At 44.8% G+C, this 19,562-nt stretch overlaps 2 protein-coding genes, 1 long non-coding RNA gene, 3 other non-coding genes and 3 pseudogenes across 6 annotated transcripts in view; 8 read left to right on the top strand and 1 right to left on the bottom strand.

The window, feature by feature from the left end:
• The window catches only part of LOC139027450 (uncharacterized), a 143,460-nt gene that overhangs the window by 96,107 nt on the left and 27,791 nt on the right, over positions 1 to 19,562 (top strand). The window lies entirely within an intron of this gene.
• LOC112080668 (mediator of RNA polymerase II transcription subunit 22-like) lies at positions 1,582 to 4,861 on the bottom strand. Its single transcript, XM_024146516.2, has 4 exons — positions 4,758 to 4,861; positions 2,715 to 2,862; positions 2,387 to 2,467; positions 1,582 to 2,086 (listed from the first exon to the last, which is right to left on the bottom strand). Exons 2-4 carry the CDS (start codon positions 2,835 to 2,837, stop codon positions 1,868 to 1,870), a joined length of 423 nt encoding a protein of 140 aa, XP_024002284.1. The 5' UTR covers positions 2,838 to 2,862; positions 4,758 to 4,861; the 3' UTR covers positions 1,582 to 1,867.
• Positions 5,559 to 5,634, top strand: LOC111962897 (small nucleolar RNA SNORD36). The gene has a single exon (XR_002877183.1). It is a non-coding gene; the product is annotated as a small nucleolar RNA SNORD36 (small nucleolar RNA).
• Positions 5,702 to 8,438, top strand: LOC112080663 (large ribosomal subunit protein eL8; the record flags this gene model as incomplete). The annotated part of the gene is made up of 7 exons (XM_024146505.1): positions 5,702 to 5,825; positions 6,041 to 6,190; positions 6,481 to 6,621; positions 6,822 to 6,901; positions 7,159 to 7,289; positions 7,539 to 7,608; positions 8,299 to 8,438. Coding segments are annotated over 7 exons (801 nt in total), but the record flags the coding sequence as incomplete, so codon positions are not given.
• LOC111962842 (small nucleolar RNA SNORD24) lies at positions 5,888 to 5,956 on the top strand. Its single transcript, XR_002877136.1, has one exon. It is a non-coding gene; the product is annotated as a small nucleolar RNA SNORD24 (small nucleolar RNA).
• Positions 6,284 to 6,352, top strand: LOC111962843 (small nucleolar RNA SNORD24). Its single transcript, XR_002877137.2, has one exon. It is a non-coding gene; the product is annotated as a small nucleolar RNA SNORD24 (small nucleolar RNA).
• LOC111962894 (small nucleolar RNA SNORD36) lies at positions 6,672 to 6,739 on the top strand (annotated as a pseudogene).
• On the top strand, positions 6,993 to 7,069 carry LOC111962893 (small nucleolar RNA SNORD36; annotated as a pseudogene).
• LOC112080673 (small nucleolar RNA SNORD36) lies at positions 7,396 to 7,461 on the top strand (annotated as a pseudogene).

The raw sequence follows: 19,562 nt of genomic DNA, 5'->3' as shown, positions 1-19,562 counted from the left end.
ATTGTGATACAGTGAATTATAAGTGAAATAATCTGTCTGTAAACAATTGTTGGAAAAATTACTTGTGTCATGCACAAAGTAGATGTCCTAACCGACTTGCCAAAACTATAGTTTGTCAACAAGAAATTTGTGGTTGAAGTGGTTGAAAAACAAGTTTTAATGACTCCAACCTAAGTATATGTAAACTTCTGACTTCAACTGTATGTTCTCTCAGTCATCAGCCTATTACAAACAACTGAGGAAGAATATAGCAACTAGATACACTACATGACCAACAGTACGTGGACACCTGCTCGTTGAACATCTTATTCCAAAATCATGGGCATTAATATGGAGTTGGTCCCCCCTTTGCTGCTATAACAGCTTCCACTCTTCTGGGAGGCTTTCCACTAGATGTTGGAACATTGCTGTGGGGACTTGCTTCCATTCAGCCACAAGAGCATTACTGAAGTCGGGCACTGATGTTGGGCGATTAGGCCTGGCTCGCAGTCAGCGTTCCAATTCATCCCAAAGGGGTTCGATTGGGTTGAGGTCAGGGCTTTGTGCAGGCCAGTCAAGTTCTTCCACACCGATCTCAAGAAACCATTTCTGTATGGACCTCGCTTTGTGCACGGGTGCTTTGAGATGCTGAAACAGGAAAGGGCCTTCCCCCAAACTGTTGCCACAAAGTTGGAAGCACAGAATTGTCTAGAATGTCATTATATGCTGTAGCATTAAGATTTCCCTCCACTGGAACTAAGGGGCCTAGCCCAAACCATGAAAAACAGCCCCAGACCATTATTCCTCCTCAACCAAACTTTACAGTTGGCACTATGCATTCGGGCATGTAGCGTTCTCCTGTCATCCACCAAACCCAGATTAATTCATCGGACTGCCAAATGGTGAAGCATGAATCATCACTCCAGAGAATGCATTTCCAATGCTCCAGACTCCAATGGCGGCAAACTTTACAGCACTCTTGCCGACGCTTGGCATTGCGCATGGTGATCTTAGGCTTGCGTGCGGCTGCTCGGCCATGGAAACCTATTTCATGAAGCTCCCGACGAAGAGTTATTGTGCTGACGTTGCTTCCAGAGGCAGTTTGGAACTCGGTAGTGAGTGTTGCAAATGAGGACAGACGCGCTACGCACTTCATCATTCTGCAGTCCTGTTCTGTGAGCATGTGTGGCTACCACTTCGCGGCTGAGCCGTTGTTGATCCTAGACGTTTCCACTTCACAATAACAGCACTTACAGTTGACTGGAGCAGCTCTAACAGGGCAGAAATTTAACGAACTAACATGTTGGAAAGTTGGAATCCTATGGCGGTGCCACGTTGAAAGTCATTGAGCTCGAGTAAGGACATTCTACTGCCAATGTTTGTCTATGGAGATTGCATGGCTGTGTGCTCGATGTTATAAACCTGTCAGCAACAGGTGAGGCTGAAATAGCAGAAACCACACATTTGAAGGGGTGTCCACATACTTTTGTATATATAGTGTACACTAGAACCACACTTATGATTGGGTATAACATTTACCATGTTGAGACCTACAATCTATCATACATGAGGTAATAAAAAAAAACTTCCAGAGGCATTACAAACAAGGCACATCATTTAATTTTCAACCAAATGAGATTAGATTTCTCATGGTGAATGTATTGCAAAATAACTTTGCCCATAGATCAACCATCTATTTTGCTGTTAAAACCAGCATTTGGATATTCTATTGAAGTTGACGCAATATACAGAGACACTAAAAGACTAATGGCGATGACTGAGGTGGTGGGGTAAGATAAACCCTTCATAAGGCACGACGGTGAGGGGGAATAGGGGCTATAAGTCATGATAGAGTGGACCAACCGAACCTCGACTGTGCAGTATGAGCCTACTTGTACCTGGAGGAGTAATATTCTTCCTCTAGCTCGTACAGGTCGATGGCGATCTCGTCACGGAGCGAGGTGAGCTTCTTGTCGCACTCCTCCTGCAGCGAGCGCAGCTGCTGGTTCTGCAGGCTGATGGCCTCGTTGACCGACGGGAAGTCGTTGAGGATCAGGAACTGTTTCAGGTCCGACACTAGCTTCATCAGGGACTCGCCCGCACGCACCTTCAGACACAACAACAAACCACTGGGATTATCACTGGTGCTTTTGCCTTGTAACATGCACTCAATACAGGGTAATGTACATTATGCAACAAATGGGGAAGAAACAGACTGAAACAGGGTGGGACTACCTGAAATTGTTCAATATGTTACAACATGTTTTCAAATGTTTTCCATTGCAGGCCCAAATGAACATGACCCAGGGTTGAATTCCAACTCAACCATTAACTTCCCTAAGCAAGGGGTTTAAAGTTGAAGGAAAGCTCTCCTAGTCTTGAGGGAGTCTGGCTGGCATGTACTTACAATGTTGGCTGCTCTGACGTGCATCTCATAGTGGTCCTGCTCAGCCTGTGTAGCCCGAGAGACCTGTGTCTCGTCCTCTACCTGGAGCAAAACAACACAACACATTTTGGTTGAACAGTAGAGATAGAATGACTTTATGGGTTAAACCGTCATTCTTTCAGTTAAAAAAAACGTTAGGAAAAAACTCCTTTGTCTGTTTCTCTCTCTCTCTTGCTCACACAGACAAACACACACTGTCTCACACACTCAAATGTGATCACGCACGCACGCACGCACGCACACACGCACACACACACACACACACACACTACTGTAACGGTACAGCTACCTTTGCGGTTTTTATGATTTCTGTGAGGTTATCTAGAATGGACCTGATATCATCCTTCAGTCTTTTGTTGTAGTTCTGAAGAAGACTCTCCTTGCTTTGAGGGAGCGCTCTTTGATTGGCCATCGTATTCAGGAATGTAAACAAACCCCTAAAAGCAAATAAAGGAGATACATAACATTCAAAATACGCCCACGTTATACTGTAGTTAGCCAGCAAAATAAAACGACATGGCATTGCTAACGCGCATCATCAAATGCAATGTCTTGACTTCTTCGTCTTCTTTGGGACTGGGTTGGCGGATTGTGAGGATAGTAACAACCTACCTACGTTAAATTACGGCAATACAAAATTGGGGGAAATTAAAATGACCCTGCCAACTATTAGCCCCCACAAAAAAACACTACCTAATTCCACTATTTAACCCTATCTAACCCTTCTCCAGGCCAATGGTCTGGGAGGACAGAACACTACCACTCAATATCCCCTGCAACTCTTCTGCAGTAAAACCTCACAATCAAATCAAATTGTATTGGTCACATATACATATTTAGCAGAAGTTATTGCGTGTGTGTGTGTGTGTGTGTGTGCGCGTGTATGCGCACGTGAGCGATCACATTTGAGTGTGTAGCGAAAGGCCTGTATTCCTAGATCCAACAGTCGCAAGTACTTCTCTGCAGCTGTTTTCTGTGACTTACGTTACATTTCTGCAGTACAGTTGACAACCATGGCTATGAATACTAAAAAACCCACCTTACTGAAGCACATATTATTCCCATACCGCTTTATTGGTCTCTGCCTACTCACAGGAATCCTCTCAGAATCCCTCACCCTGTACCCATCTTCCTCTACCACTCTCTTCACTGCTTCAGCATACAACACTTTCTGTACTGCTCTAACCCTGGCAACCTCAACATGCCTTTCTCTCACAGGACACCTCCAATCTCCAGCGCCATAAGCCAATGTTTTGACTTTTTCCACTTGACAGTGGTGTGGCATTCGTGGATGCCAGGAGAAGCCAGGCTTCCCCCCCAAAAAGAAAAAAAATACAATTATTTGTCTTTTGTCTATCTGTGTTTCATAATTTTCCTTCAATTCGCAAGAGGCTGAATGTACTGTATCTCACCGGAGAAAGCAAAACAGTGCCCCTGTCTGACCAGTAGCATTCAATGCAAGGGAAGCCAGCGAGCATTTGGTTAATAAAAAAAAAAAGACAAAATAATAGCCAATCAGCATTGGCCTAAACTGAGTGCGCTCAACTGTGAATAGTCCTGGTGCAGCAAAATAAATTGTCAAGGGAAGCCAGTTTGTATTTCACGTCACTGCTATCAATTCGCGTCTACTAGTTATGTTTTTGTCTTCCAGTGGCTAGCTAGCTAAAATAGTCCCTTTCCTATATTAAGCATGGACGGAGATAGGGATTTGATTCTGATCCAACCATTAAGTCATACATGGTTGTGCCCCTGGCCTGAGAGGATAGAAGGCTAATGTTTAACTAGCTAACGTTTCACATGAAAGTAAGTCAGGCAAGCGAGCTAGCATTTTAGCCTAAGACAACCAAAAATAAATGCCTGTACTGTATGACAGCGTGATAGACAGTTTCGTCAACATGAAAGAGCGACGGATGACATAAGCTTTCTCTACAAGTAGGGTGAGTCAACATGTTTTTCTACTTGCACGAATGCGTTTGTAACATGCAATATGCTTTGTGGACTTAACCGGGCAGAGGTTGCGCTCCGGTTTTGTGATAAAGGTGTGGTTGAATTTATTCTGCCACTGTGTGTCTTCTTATTGTCTCGGCCTTTAGGCCTGTATGTCACGGGTGCAAGGCATATTAACTAACACTATTTTTTAGAGCAAATATCACAACGCTTAGGTTGTAATAAGTTTTTTTGTCTGCCTTCGCCAGTGATTTTACCCACGCACCCACTGCTACTTGCAGAAATGAAGAGAAATCGATTAACTCAAACACAACTGGTCAATACTGAGGTCTTCTATTTGTGCATGGTATATACAGTTCTATATCAATTATAAAACATCACGTACCTCCTAAATACTTTTCAACAATGTATATTTATGAAAATAGAAAGGTGCACATCCCGTTCAAAATCACCACTGCCGTCGATTGTTTATGACGTCACATACATTTATCGCGGTACTTAAATTACCCACAATCCATGGAACTTCCTTTCTGTCTGATCCAACATGGTGAGTGTACGGGGATTTTATTTCGGGGGAAAATCTAGATGTTTTCATCCCTCGTCATCTTCTTTCTAAAGCTATAATATCTGCTAAAAGTTATATAATATGGTATACATAGCACAAGCACCAATTTTATCTTTGTATGGTGTGGTAATATTTAGCTGTTTTATCGGATAACTCATGAATTGGCAGTGATTTTGCCGGTGAAGTTATCCACACGGGACCTCCTAGTACAGCATTTTAATGTATTCGGAGTCCGACTGTGCGGCTGAACTAGTATATGTACGTGTAAATCGCTTCACGCTTGTGGCGGGTAGTGTACATGGTAAAAGACTAGATGGACAACCAAGTAGTAGGCCTAACCTCGCTTCAGCACGTTTTACTAACTACGGTGCCCTCTGCCTGCGCCGTCAATTCGCATAGACAAGGGGATACTGGCCTTGTGTAACGTTACATAAAATTACCAAATGCCTGTTTGGATCGTTAACGAGTGATGTAAGTTAGTTGGTTACCTTAGCTGGCTAGGTATCCATAACTAACCTTACCTCGCAGTAAAGTTTGTGTTGGTTAACCAACTTACATGTCACGATGTGTAGCTTCCATTTAACTTTTCGTTATAACCACGGAACAGTATATTTCTGGCTTTTGCAGTGATGCTTTGAATTTCTTCAACCGAATCTTCTATGTGGATTAAAAACAAAACGTTTTAACCCTGAGCTAAAGCCACACTATTGTTTAAATGTCTTTGAACAAACTCTTATGTATGCTGACCAGTCTACTTTTTCTAACAGCCTAAAGGCAAGAAGTCTAAGGGGAAGAAGGTGGCACCAGCTCCTTCTGTGGCCAAAAAGCATGAGGCCAAGAAAGTGGTCAACCCCCTGTTCGAGAAGAGGCCGAAGAACTATGGCATTGGTGAGTAAAGTGAACCTTTTGGGATTTGTATTTGATTTCAAGTAACTGTTCTGTCTTGCCTGTGCAGATGATGTAAAGAATATTTGCTATCTTAACAACAATGCAGACAACCCACCAAGATCGCTGATGCACTTGTTCCATGACTATAGTGGCTTTTGACTTTTCTGATTACGCAGTACTGATTGGATGCACTAATCCCCCATGTTTGTTCATAGGTCAGGACATCCAGCCAAAGCGTGATTTGACACGCTTTGTGAAATGGCCCCGCTACATCCGCCTGCAGAGGCAGCGCTCCATCCTTTACAAGCGTCTGAAGGTCCCCCCTGCGATCAACCAGTTCACCCAGGCACTGGACCGCCAGACAGGTAAGTCTGTACATGGGCTTATCAATATTGCTGAGTTGTGTATTGATGGGGGGGGGGGATTGTTTCTGAAGATGGCTGGTATGTTGTGGGTTTTGCAGATGATGTGAAAGAATATTTGCTAACTGAACAGCAATGTTGACACCCACCAAGATCACTGATGCACCTTACTGTACTTGAAAGACCCTCAAGCTATTCGGTTGGATCCCTAACTTTTGACAACTTGGAGTTACAGATGTTTTCTGCAATTCCTCAGATCCAGTGGGATGTACTAATTCTCTATTTCCCCGCAGCCACACAGCTGTTCAAACTGGCCCACAAGTACAGGCCGGAGACCAAGCAGGAGAAGAAGCAGAGGCTGCTGGCCCGCGCTGAGCAGAAGGCTGCTGGAAAGGGAGATACCCCAACCAAGAGGCCTCCTGTTCTCCGTGCAGGTGAGGCATGAGGGATTTAAGTAATTTTTAGATTACATACTTTGGCCTTGATGCAATGATGTTTGAATTTCTTCACCTGAAACAATCATGTAGTTTGAACTTTTTAACCCTGAGCATCAGCCACAATAATTGTTTTTGACTAGTTCAACAGAACTTGTTGTTGAACATGTTTTTGATATCCATGTTGAATTCTCCCATAGGTGTGAACACAGTCACCACTCTAGTGGAAAGCAAGAAGGCCCAGCTGGTGGTCATTGCCCACGATGTGGACCCTATTGAGGTATGACTCCTTTCACCATTCTATGCTTATTTTGTTCATTATGGGTGAGCTGTTGCAGACGTGATCATTATTCATGGGCTAATTTGGTTCTTTGCAATGATGCTTGAATTTCTTCACCTGAATCCTCAATGTGGATCAAAACATACAAGCTTTTTAATTCTGAGCGAAGACTAATATTGTAGTTGAGACGCAAAAGCACAGTCAAGTGTTTGATCCATAAAGAATAGATACTTGACATTTTCTTTTCCCCTTTGTAGTTAGTGGTGTTCCTGCCTGCTCTGTGTCGTAAGATGGGTGTCCCTTACTGCATTGTCAAGGGCAAGGCCAGGTTGGGACGACTGGTGCACAGAAAGACCTGCACTTCAGTTGCCTTCACACAGACAAACCCGTAAGTAACAGGTGGCATAGCCAAACATTTGTGAAAGTGGTGTTGATGCACTGAGGCCAACCTCTAGGAAGTTGCGCTTGTGCTTTATAAAATTTATTAAATCCTTTGGCAATGATGTATGAATTTCTTAAACTGAACATGTGGCTTTGTGAGCTTTTTAACCCTGAACCAAAGGATTGTGTGCAGTTTTAACTGGATCTGAAATGTTCTTTGTGACGGTGCACTGATGACATGTTCCTACCTTTTCAGTGAGGACAAAGGTGCCCTTGCCAAGCTGGTGGAAGCCATCAAGACCAACTACAATGACAGATAYGAGGAGGTGAGTGGCTGGTCTGCCCACCATCTGTTTGTTAATATTGACAAGTGGTCAAGCCAGCATGTTTTGGTGTCCTGAAGATGGAATGGATTATCTTGCGGGTTCACATTTTGGTTTTGCAGATGACTTGAAATATTTGCTCTCTTAAAAGGGATATTGACACCCACTAGGATCACTAAGGAAATGTTTTTTAAAGACCTGTGTTCATTTCTGTATATGGCTTCAGGGCTGGGAATTGGCAGGAACCTCACAATACAATTTCACGATACTTACGTGCCGATACAAAATGTATTGAGATTTTTATGTTCCAAATGTATTGCTCACTGTATGCTGCAGGGAGACAGAGAGCATGAGAACGAGTTCTGATCAATTAGGGAAATGGTAGTGCTGAACATGTTGGCTAACTGTTTTTTGTGGGATTGAGAACAAGCTATAAGATTAAAAATACCCACCTTTTGGCACAGGTACCGCAGGCTAGCTCTAGCTAACGCTACCTCTTTACAAACTGATACTGGAGTCAATATCGATTGTCCAAAAATATTGCGATATCCCCCTGTTGCTACATAACTGGAGGGGGATCTGGAGGTACACAAATCACCAGATTGCTGCAGTCTTCGCCTTTCTCTAAAATGTCTTTATTATGCCATTCCTACCAGACTGAATTAAATCATGACAATGTGCTTCCTTTCCTAGATCCGTCGTCACTGGGGAGGTGGTATCATGGGCCCCAAGTCCACAGCACGCATCACAAAGCTGGAGAAGGCAAAGGCCAAGGAACTGGCTACCAAGCTCGGATAAGCTGTTTGCTATCAAAATAAATGTCCCAAGAAATATGCAGTTTTTTCTGGTCTTTTGTCAGATTGGCTTGTGTGTATACTGAACAAAGAATATAAAATCAACCATTTTAATGAGTTCATAAAAGGAAATCAGTCAATTGAAGGGATGCAAACTAGTCACCTTCCAGCGCAATTTGCCGTTTTGAATGTGAGCTGCGCAATTTGTGTAGATCCGATGAGAAAAGCTTGACTACTGGCTGTATGTGAACAAGTGTCTCAGCCAATCATTCACATAACAATGCAGCATACGACTGAAGAGAGGAGACAAGTGTGCTAGTTACAGTATCAGCGTGCACTCTGGAAATACAGCGGGAGAGTGGCATGGCAGTTTGCCCGTTAACTTACTGAAGCGCCTCCCTTGAATGATAGGAAGAAGTAGGTGAGTATGGAACGCCATTTGGGTCTTTGCATGTCAAAAAATATGYGTCAAATAACACTGACGTGTCAAATAAGCGTGTTGACCAATCAGGACCTGAATATGACTGCACGTCGCACAATAATTTAAAGCGTTTATTTTTTTACACAGTTAATACACATTGATTACACTGTCACTCGTATTTCATATGTCACAATTCATCGATTACGTATGCTATGATGCTGGTAAAGTTGTCTCACGCTCTTAGTGCTGGTCATAAAAAGCTAGCTAGCTCATGGATGCAACAATGTTCTTCCCCAAAACAACCTTTTTCAGTAGCTATGGCTAGATTACTCATCTAAAATAATCCTAATTTATAAGACGGTTCTTATTTGATCAATGGTGGTCAAGCCCATCTGTGAATCGAGCCACAATAGTGGACTTTGCGGTTAGCCTTCAAAATAAAAGTATCATTGATGCGAATGAATACGAATAGTAGAAKTATGACATTGAATAGATCATGCTAAACCAGTTTGAAATGTTAAAACCAAAAAACTTGTTAATCTGAAATCACACTGGATGTATTGGATTTTAGAATTTAATTAGGGGCATACTTATTTCACTGTACAGCCTTACCTGTGGGTCAATGACACCCAGAGAACATTAGTGTCGTAGCTTTGATTGTGGGACTGAAAGAACTGAATTGAGCCACATTTATTGTCAACCTATGTGTATTGAACACTATTCCAGAGGAWAAACAATACTGCGTGGGTGTGTTGGATTCTGATAACTCTGAGGAGGATGTTGGGGGAAAAATATATTGGGTATTGAGTAGACTGTTACCCCATTTCATTGATCCCCAAACCTTGGGTAAAGCTGTACAATGCAATATGAATGTCAACACACACAATAGGCTGACTGGGGAGGTGATTTCACAGTTCTGCGATAAGAGCTACAATGCTAATATTTGCGTACTCCTCTGGGTGTCACCGAGTAGACGGATACCCCATTTCATTGCTTCACATTCCAGCCTTGTTTAACATTATCTAGTCTAAATATGGCATGATTACACCAATTGTAACCTTCTGCATCACTTTCAATGAGGTACTTTTATTTTGAAGGCTAACAGCAAATTCCAATATTTTGCCTAATCCCTAATCCTATTATCTGTTTTACAACTTCACTCTGCTTACATCCTTACTATAATACCCTAGTATTATAATTCTAACATAGCTACACACATCTTCTTATGATTCTCAAACATTTCACACCGTTATACAATATCAGAGTGGAACACTTTAGCCATTATCTCAAACCATACAAATTATTCTATCAATAATGCAATTTCTATTGCACTCCACACTGTCCTTTCCCACCTGGATAACAGGAACACCTACAGTATGTGAGAATGCTATTCATTGACTACAGCTCAGCGTTCAACACCGTAGTGCCCTCAAAGCTCATCAATAAGCTAAGGACCCTGGGACTAAACACCTCCCTCTGCAACTGGATCCTGGACTTCCTGACGGGCCGCCCCCAGGTGGTAAGAGTAGGTATCAACACTTCCGCCACGCTGATCCTCAACACAGGGGCCCCTCAGGGGTGTGTGCTCAGTCCCCTCCTCTACTCCCTGTTCACTCATGACTGGATGGCTAGGCACGACTCCAACACCATTATAACATTTGCCAATGACACAACAGTGATCTCCGACAATGACGAGACAGCCTATAGGGAAGACGTCAAAGACCTGGCCATGTGGTGCCAGGACCACAACCTCTCCCTCAACGTGATCAAGACAAAGGAGATGATTGTTTACTACATGTAAAAAAGGGCCGAGCACGCCCCCTTCTCATCAATGGGGCTGCAGTGGAGCAGATTAAGAGCTTCAAGTTCCTTGGTGTCCACATCACCAACAAACGAACATAGTCCAAGCACACCAAGACACATGAAGAGGGCACAACAAAACCTTTTCCCCTCAGGAGACTGAAAAGATTTGGCATGGGTCCTCAGATCCTCAAAAGGTTCTACTGATGCACCATCAAGAGCATCCTGACTGGTTGCATCACTGCCTGGTATGGCAACAGCTCGGCCTCCTTCCGTAAGGCATTACAGAGGGTTTTGCGAATGGCCTAGTACATCACTGGGGCCAAGCTTCCTCCTATCCAGGACCTCTATACCAGGCAGTGTCAGAGGAAGGCCCTAAAATGTGTCAAAGACTCCAGCCACCCTAGTCACGGCAAGCGGTACCGGAGTGCCAAGTCTAGGTCCAAGAGGCTTCTAAACAGCTTCTACCCCCAAGCCATAAGACTCCTGAATACCTAATCAATACCTAATGAATACCCCACCCTCCCTCTCTTTTACAGCACTGCTACTCTGTTGTTATCATCTATGCATAGTCACTTTAATAACTCTACCTACATGTACATATTACCTCAAATAACCAGTGCCCTCGCACATTGATTCTGTACCGGTACACACCTGTATATAGTCTCGCTATTGTTATTTTACTGCTGCTCTTTAATTACTTGTTACTTTTATTTCTTATTCTTATCCGTATTTTTTTAAACGGCATTGTTGGTTAGGGGCTAGTAAGTAAGCATTTCACTGTCTACAGTGTAAGCATTTCACTGTCTTCACTGTTGTATTCGGCGCATGTGACTAATACAATTTGATTTGATTTGATAACAAGTAAAATAAGGATGTTACAGGGAGAATTTGGGCATGGCATCAAAGCCCCATTTTAACCAGGGCCTGATCGATGGGAATAATACCCTTTTCTGCTTCTTTGCTAAGAGTGTACTGAGCTTTATATGGTCTGTGATTATACTTCGGGACAACATTCACCGGGGTGGCACCTCTCATCTTCCCAATATCGGTCTTGGAGACAGCCCAGAGCTGTTCTGGCACTTCATCCAGCTCTGGTATGTTCAAGTTATCTTGAGACTCGACCATCAAATTCTCTGCAGGAATAGGTTCTTTCTTCGGTATCGTTTGGGTGGTAGCACAGAAAGTGGAGGAAAAAGGTTGCTGTTGATGGTGACCACTTCCCATCACTTTCCCAGGCCACGCAATCATTGGCTGTCATCTGTATTGTTTTTTTACATACTACAATGTGGGACAGCACCTGTTACTTCATACAGTGTTCTCTGTACATCAGACATCAGAACTCCGACAGCTGTAAATTCCTCACCATAGCATATTCCATCAATTGTCACTTCCACTCTGCTTTTCTGCTTTGTCCATCTTTGTTGTGTTAGGTTCTGACAAACTGAGTAAAAACTCAGACGGAAAACTAGGAAAAGCTCAAAACAAGTTTATTCACCCACTGGGTCAAACAGCTGAAAAAGACAAAGACATGTTTACACTGGTACATATATTTATACCCTCTACTTGGCAGAGTAAACTCCTAGATAGCCAATACATCTCTGTTGTTAGGCAGGATTTTAGTGGTGACTGTTCTATCTCACTTCCTCTGACCTGACCTCGGCCCAAATTCCTAAATTCCTCCCCAACTCACGGCCTTATCTGTTGACTGAAACCAGACCATTGCCCTTCTCCTCTCCATATGATATATGAGATTTCTGACAGAATGTAAACTTTCTGCAGTCCCCTTTCTCACTCAGTAGATTTCCATACACTCAGTTCTAATATGTTAACATGAATAAGGATATTTCAAGTTAGATCCCAACAGTTGATATTCGGGGTCTTCTCCACATGAGGGGACAGCTGCTGTGTAGTGAAGATGTTCCGGGACCTCCCATGCATAGTGGTGTGGGGAGGTAAGTGATCTCTCTTGTAGTTCACCTTCCACCTCAGGATCGTCAAATTAATCTTGCACATCAGATCTCTTCCTAGGAGGTTTACAGGGCAGGTGGAGGAGTACAGAAATCGATGTTTCCAACTTCCATCTTTCCATTTAACGTAAGTGAGGCATTCTTTAGTGGGAATTCCTGATGCTCCAACATTGTGGATTACTTTTGGGGCAGATTGTTTCAACACTGAGATAGCAGCCCCGGTGTCTTCTAGGATTGGAATCATCTGGCCAAGTATTTCAATTTCATCAGGAACCTTTCAGTCGAAAAGGTGGTACGTTTCAGCATCTGGCATGTTTCTTGTGGTTCTTCATCATCGGAATCTTCTTCTGTTTCCACCTCATCCTATGTTCTTTGCCCACCAAAGGGATTTCCAACCCTTACATCTTCAGATGGTCCTGGACATTCACCCTGGTAATCTCCATCACTAGGACAGTCCCTTGCTAAATATCCTGGCTTGCCACAGTTGTAGCATCTCCAGTCTCTCCCTTCCTCTACCTCGTCCTTGACCTCCACCTCCACAGTATCCTCTTCCTCCTCATCCTTCTCCTCCAGTGAAAAACATAAACTGTGCAGCTTGTAGTTTAGCACCAGTCTTGGAGTTCTTCGACCTGATCTGTCTTTCTGCATGGTCAGTCACATCAGCAAGGGTCTTTGTCTCCCACCCAATGCATGTAGTGGTCAAGCTGTTATCAAGTCTTGTCACAGGCCACAGCAGGCTGCCATATGATTCTTCGTAAAGGGTCAGACCAGAGTTCTGGAGGAAGATCTTCTCCATTCGTTCCTGATAGTCCTCAAAGCTCTCATCGGCCTTCATCACGGTGGAATGTATTTTCTGCCAGTCTGTGTGCTTTGGGTATGTTGTCTTTACATTATCAAACACAGCAGTGAGTTGCATCCCTGATCCAACCTCCCTTACACTGGTTTCACAACTTCAAACACCGACAGAGTATTTCCTCAATTTCACAAGTGGTGGGGTTATACATGGCAATGATTTCTCTCACCTCTTCTTCAAACGTCATAGCATCTTTCACGGGGTCAGTCACATCCTTTACAATGGCTTTCACCTCATCCACATCCCAGAGTCGATCCACAGTCATAGCAGCTCCCCCGAGGGTTTGGATATAATATCAGTGGGAAGAGCTTGAGTAGGTGCCGCTCGTCTCCTTTGCGGTCTTTATCATCCTTATCAGAGCTGGATTCTGGAGGGCTGCCGGCTTTGTCCCTTCGTCTAAGGTCATAGTCGGTCTTTGGTTTTGGCCTTATCTTGGGTTATCTTGGGTTTTTAATCAATTTTGGGTTTCACCTCTTCTACATAGGCTCCCGCCTGCTGCCAATAATAGGCTGGGGTGCGGGCAGGTTCCACGGAAACTGGCCCGTACCCGGGGTTCACTAGTCTGGCACCCAGGGGGTGGTTTTGGCATGGTTGTTGGTCACCCCACCAAGAAGTCCTCCCAGAGGAACCGGAGGGGGTGGTGGCTGTGGCGTTGCTGTTGCCAAGATTGGATACAGTTGGTCAAACTCTTCTCTCATCCTTCTTCTACATCTTCCTTTTGTTTGTCTTCGTCTTTCTCTTGCACTTGCTGTCACGAATCCCGTCGAAGGTGGTTCCTCTTCCAGTTCGGGCGGCGCCGGTCTACTAGCTGCCACCGATCCCCTTTTCTGTTTCAGTTAGTTTTGTCTGATTTGTTACACCTGTTTCTTGTCTGGGTTTTGATTTGGGCTATTTAAACCAGGTATGCCCGCCTGCTTTTGTGCGGGCTTGTTTTTCTGTTCATGTGGTGTGTATTCTCGTGGACTGTTTTCTCCGGACTGTTTGGTCCTGTTTTTGGGCTGGTTTAAGTGATGCGCCTCAGTGTTTGGCGTTACCGTTACTTGTTGTTCTGGAATAAAAGATCACGATTGAACTACCTCTGCTCTCTGCGCCTGACTCCTCCACCCACTACTCCTAGAAGCCGTGACACTTGCTTTACCATCAGTCCTTTTACTGTTTTCTCCTTCAGAGAATCTGCTTCTCTCTCCCACTTTCTAAAATCATCCCACTTCACTTTAATCTTCTTATTAATTTTCTCTTTCTTTTCCAGCTGCTTACTTATTTCCTTCAATTTGTCAGAGCTCAGGGTGCCATCCTAAGGGAAACCACCATCAGTCCATGCTGTCCAATCTTCTGTCTGGCACAGTACCCCCTTACCACATTTCTTTGCCATCCCTTTACTGGGACCCTTTTGTGCCCAATCTGGGGCACACAGTGTGTTGTGAAATCTGTGAATGTATTGTAATGTTTTTAAAATTGTATAAACTGCCTTAATTTTTCTGGACCCCAGGAAGACTAAGCTAATGGGGATCCATAAAAATACAAATACAAATCTTGGTCTTCATATCTACTTTTACAGTTCCCTTCCCCATTATTACTTTTAATTATACCTTATCAATTTACTTTACTCTAACAATTATCACACACATACCTCAATCATTCTGGGAGCTACTTTCCCTTTATCAGTAAATTAATCAGTCATACAAAAATCATTCCATTCAATCACTTACTATTCTCTAAATCCTAAAATGGAGTTCACAGAACTTCTATGTAGTTCCCAGAACTACCTAAGTATCCCCTGAATACCTACAGACAATGTTGCCGACGTGGTCTCTCTAACCCAGCCTAGTCCCCTCTTGGAACTGTGAATCCTTTTCTGAGCTTCTGAAAAGAGTTCTTATTGTTCAGAATTCATTCAATTGACTTACTGAAATTCAGTTGTCAGTCCTTCCAGGTTTCGTAGATKATGTGTTTTCTCCCGGACAGCCCACAGTGAGTGTCTGCTCTGGGCAGGTCCTCGTCTTCTTTTGTCAGACGGGAATTGTCTTTGCACGCCTTCACATATAATGCGCCAAAGGAGTTCCCTCACAGACCCTCACTGCTTAGCTCCACAGGTAGAGTCAATCATCCCGCTCATGATACCAAATTGTCGTGGAAATTCACCACTTAGGACTCAAAGTCAAAGTTAATGAACAGATCTTTATTTTCACGGCCGGAGAGGTTACAACAAACGTAATACTCAAAGTACAAGTCTGTCAGAAGCTCTGAAGGGAAGCTCTCCCTTCAGCACTCTTTACACTCATGCACAAACTAGGCATCTCTGCTCTCAGGGTTCAATAGGCTGATCATGACCTTGCACACATTATTACTTTGGCCCAAAGCCTAGAAACGATGTGTTCCCTTCCCCTTTCTGTTCTTCTGTCAGTCTCTTCCCTGAGAGCAGTCACAGAACATCCTAACACAATAACAAGAAACAATACGCTACATGTAGTCACACATTTGCAGAGACACAGAGGACACAAAAAATATCCACTACACAGCAATAGAAAGCTGGTTGCAATTTCAATTTAATCCACCAGAAAAGAGAACAAATATTATAGTTCAACTCAAATATACTAATTGATAAAAAAACATATATTTTTAGAAAATTTATAAAAAGGGTACATAAGTATTCAGACCCTTTGCTGTGAAACTCGAAATTGAGCTCAGGTGGATCCTGTTTCCATTGATCATCCTTGAGATGTTTCTACAAGTTGATTGGAGTCCACCTGTGGTAAATTCAATTGATTGGACATGATTTGGAAAGGCACACAACTGTCTATATAAGGTCCCACAGTCAGAGAAAAAACTAAATCATGAGGTTGAAGGAATTGTCCGTAGAGCTCCGAGACAGGATTTGTGTCAAGGCACAGATCTGGGGAAGGGTACCAAAATAATTCTGCAGCATTGAAGGTCCCAAAGAACACAGTGGCCTCCATCATTCTTAAATGGAAGAAGTTTGTTCTCTCCTCGTCTGCCCACGTGTTCTCGCACACCCCGAGAGCTTCTGGTCAGCGGGGTGGTGGCACTGGGATCCTCATCTCTCCCAAGTGGACATTCTCTCTTTCTCCCCTGACCCATCTGTCTATCGCCTCCTTTGAATTCCATGCTGTCACAGTTACCAGCCCTTTCAAGCTTAACATCCTTATCATTTATCGCCCTCCAGGTTCCCTTGGAGAGTTCATCAATGAGCTTGACGCCCTGATAAGTTCCTTTCCTGAGGATGGCTCACCTCTCACAGTTCTGGGTGACTTTAACCTCCCCACGTCTACCTTTGACTCATTCCTCTCTGCCTCCTTCTTTCCACTCCTCTCCTCTTTTGACTCACCTATCACCTTCCCCCCCTACTCCACAAGGCAGGCAATACGCTTGACCTGCATTTACTAGATGCTGTTCTTCCACTAATCTCATTGCAACATCCCCTCCAAGTCTCCGACCACTACCTTGTATCCTTTCCCTCTCGCTCTCATCAACACTTCCCAACACGCCCTACTCGGATGTGGTCCGCGCGTCCCAACCTTCGCTCTCTCTCCCCCGCTATCTCTCCTCTTCCATCCTATCATCTTCCCTCTGCTCAAACCTTCTCCACAACCTATCTCCTGATTCTGCTCCTCAACCCTCCTCTCCTCCTTTCTGCATCCTTTGACTCTCTAGTCCCTATCCTCCAGGCCGGCTCGGTCCTCCCCTCCTGCTCGTGGCTCGACGACTCATTGCGAGCTCACAGAACAGGGCTCCGGGGCAGCCGAGCGAGAATGAGAGAACGTCGCCTCCCGCGGACCTGGCATCCTTTCACTCCCTCCTCTCTACATCTCTCCTCTTCTGTTCTGCTGCTAAAGCCAATTTTCTACCACTCTAAATTCCAAGCATCTGCCTCTAACCCTAGGAAGGCTCTTTGCACCTTCTCCTCCCTCCTGACTCCTCTCCCCCTTCCTCCCCCTCCTCCCTCTCTGCTGATGACTTCGTCAACACTTTTGAAAAGAAGGTCGAAGACATCCGATCCTCGTTTGCTAAGTCAAACGACACGCGTGGTTCTGCTCACACTGCCCTACCCTGTGCTTTGACCTCTTTCTCCCTCTCTCTCCAGATGAAATCTCGCGTCTTGTGACGGCCGGCCGCCCCAACAACCTGCCCGCTTGACCTATCCCTCCTCTCTTCTCCAGACCATTTCCGGAGACCTTCTCCTTACTCACCTCGCTCATCAACTCATCCTTGACCGCTGGCTACGTCCCTTCCGTCTTCAAGAGAGCGAGAGTTGCACCCCTTCTGAAAAAACCTACACTCGATCCGTCCGATGTCAACAACTACAGACCAGTATCCCTTCTTTCTTTTCTCTCCAAAACTCTTGAACGTGCCGTCCTTGGCCAGCTCTCCTGCTATCTCTCTCAGAATGACTTCTTGATCCAAATCAGTCAGGTTTCAAACTAGTCATTCAACTGAGACTGCTCTTCTCTGTGTCACGGAGGCGCTCCGCACTGCTAAAGCTAACTCTCTCTCCTCTGCTCTCATCCTTCTAGACCTATCGGCTGCCTTTGATACTGTGAACCATCAGATCCTCCTCTCACCCCTCTCGCGAGCTGGGCATCTCCGGCGCGGCCCACGCTTGGATTGCGTCCTACCTGACAGGTCGCTCCTACCAGGTGGCGTGGCGAGAATCTGTCTCCCGCCACGTGCTCTCACCACTGGTGTCCCCCAGGGCTCTGTTCTAGGCCCTCTCCTATTCTCGCTATACACCAAGTCACTTGGCTCTGTCATATCCTCACATGGTCTCTCCTATCATTGCTATGCAGACGACCACACATTAATCTTCTCCTTTCCCCCTCTGATAACCAGGTGGTGAATCGCATCTCTGCATGTCTGGCAGACATATCAGTGTGGATGACGGATCACCACCTCAAGCTGAACCTCGGCAAGACGGAGCTGCTCTTCCTCCCGGGGAAGGACTGCCCGTTCCATGATCTCGCCATCACGGTTGACAACTCCATTGTGTCCTCCTCCCAGAGTGCTAAGAACCTTGGCGTGATCCTGGACAACACCCTGTCGTTCTCAACTAACATCAAGGCGGTGACCCGTCCTGTAGGTTCATGCTCTACAACATTCGCAGAGTACGACCCTGCCTCACGCAGGAAGCGGCGCAGGTCCTAATCCAGGCACTTGTCATCTCCCGTCTGGATTACTGCAACTCGCTGTTGGCTGGGCTCCCTGCCTGTGCCATTAAACCCCTACAACTCATCCAGAACGCCGCAGCCCGTCTGGTGTTCAACTTTCCCAAGTTCTCTCACGTCACCCGCGTCCTCCGCTCTCTCCACTGGCTTCCAGTTGAAGCTCGCATCCGCTACAGAACCATGGTGCTTGCCTACGGAGCTGTGAGGGGAACGGCACCTCCGTACCTTCAGGCTCTGATCAGCCCTACACCCAACAAGGGCACTGCGTTCATCCACCTCTGGCCTGCTCGCCTCCCTACCTCTGAGGAAGTACAGTTCCCGCTCAGCCCAGTCAAAACTGTTCGCTGCTCTGGCACCCCAATGGTGGAACAAACTCCCTCACGACGCCAGGTCAGCGGAGTCAATCACCACCTTCCGGAGACACCTGAAACCCCACCTCTTTAAGGAATACCTAGGATAGGATAAAGTAATCCTTCTAACCTCCCCCCTTAAAAGAGTTAGATGCACTATTGTAAAGTGGTTGTTCCACTGGATATCATAAGGTGAATGCACCAATTTGTAAGTCGCTCTGGATAAGAGCGTCTGCTAAATGACTTAAATGTAATGTAAATGTAAACGGTGCCCACAAACTGGCCTACATAAAGCTGCCCAACAGCAGAGCTTTCTTTTCAGCACCATGGAGTGAATCCTTACCACCGCCACATCTGGTTATCTGCGGAGCCTTGTCTGGCAGACAAACAGTTCAATCAGCCTCATTTACTGCCATTTGATAAAAAACATTACTGATATGGCTGACTTGCTTAAGCTACTGTGTTTTTTACTGACAATTGTACATCTCAAACCATGGTATAAGGCAACGGTGAGCGGATAAGAGGCAATCCGTAATTTTGATTAACGAGCGAGCTAAGACGGACGTAGTCAATATAACTATTTGTTCAG

The sequence above is a fragment of the Salvelinus sp. IW2-2015 genome, unplaced genomic scaffold, assembly GCF_002910315.2.
Source record: "Salvelinus sp. IW2-2015 unplaced genomic scaffold, ASM291031v2 Un_scaffold16416, whole genome shotgun sequence".
NCBI classification, from domain to species: Eukaryota; Metazoa; Chordata; class Actinopteri; order Salmoniformes; family Salmonidae; genus Salvelinus; species Salvelinus sp. IW2-2015.
This window is presented reverse-complemented; position numbering and strand designations above follow the sequence as displayed.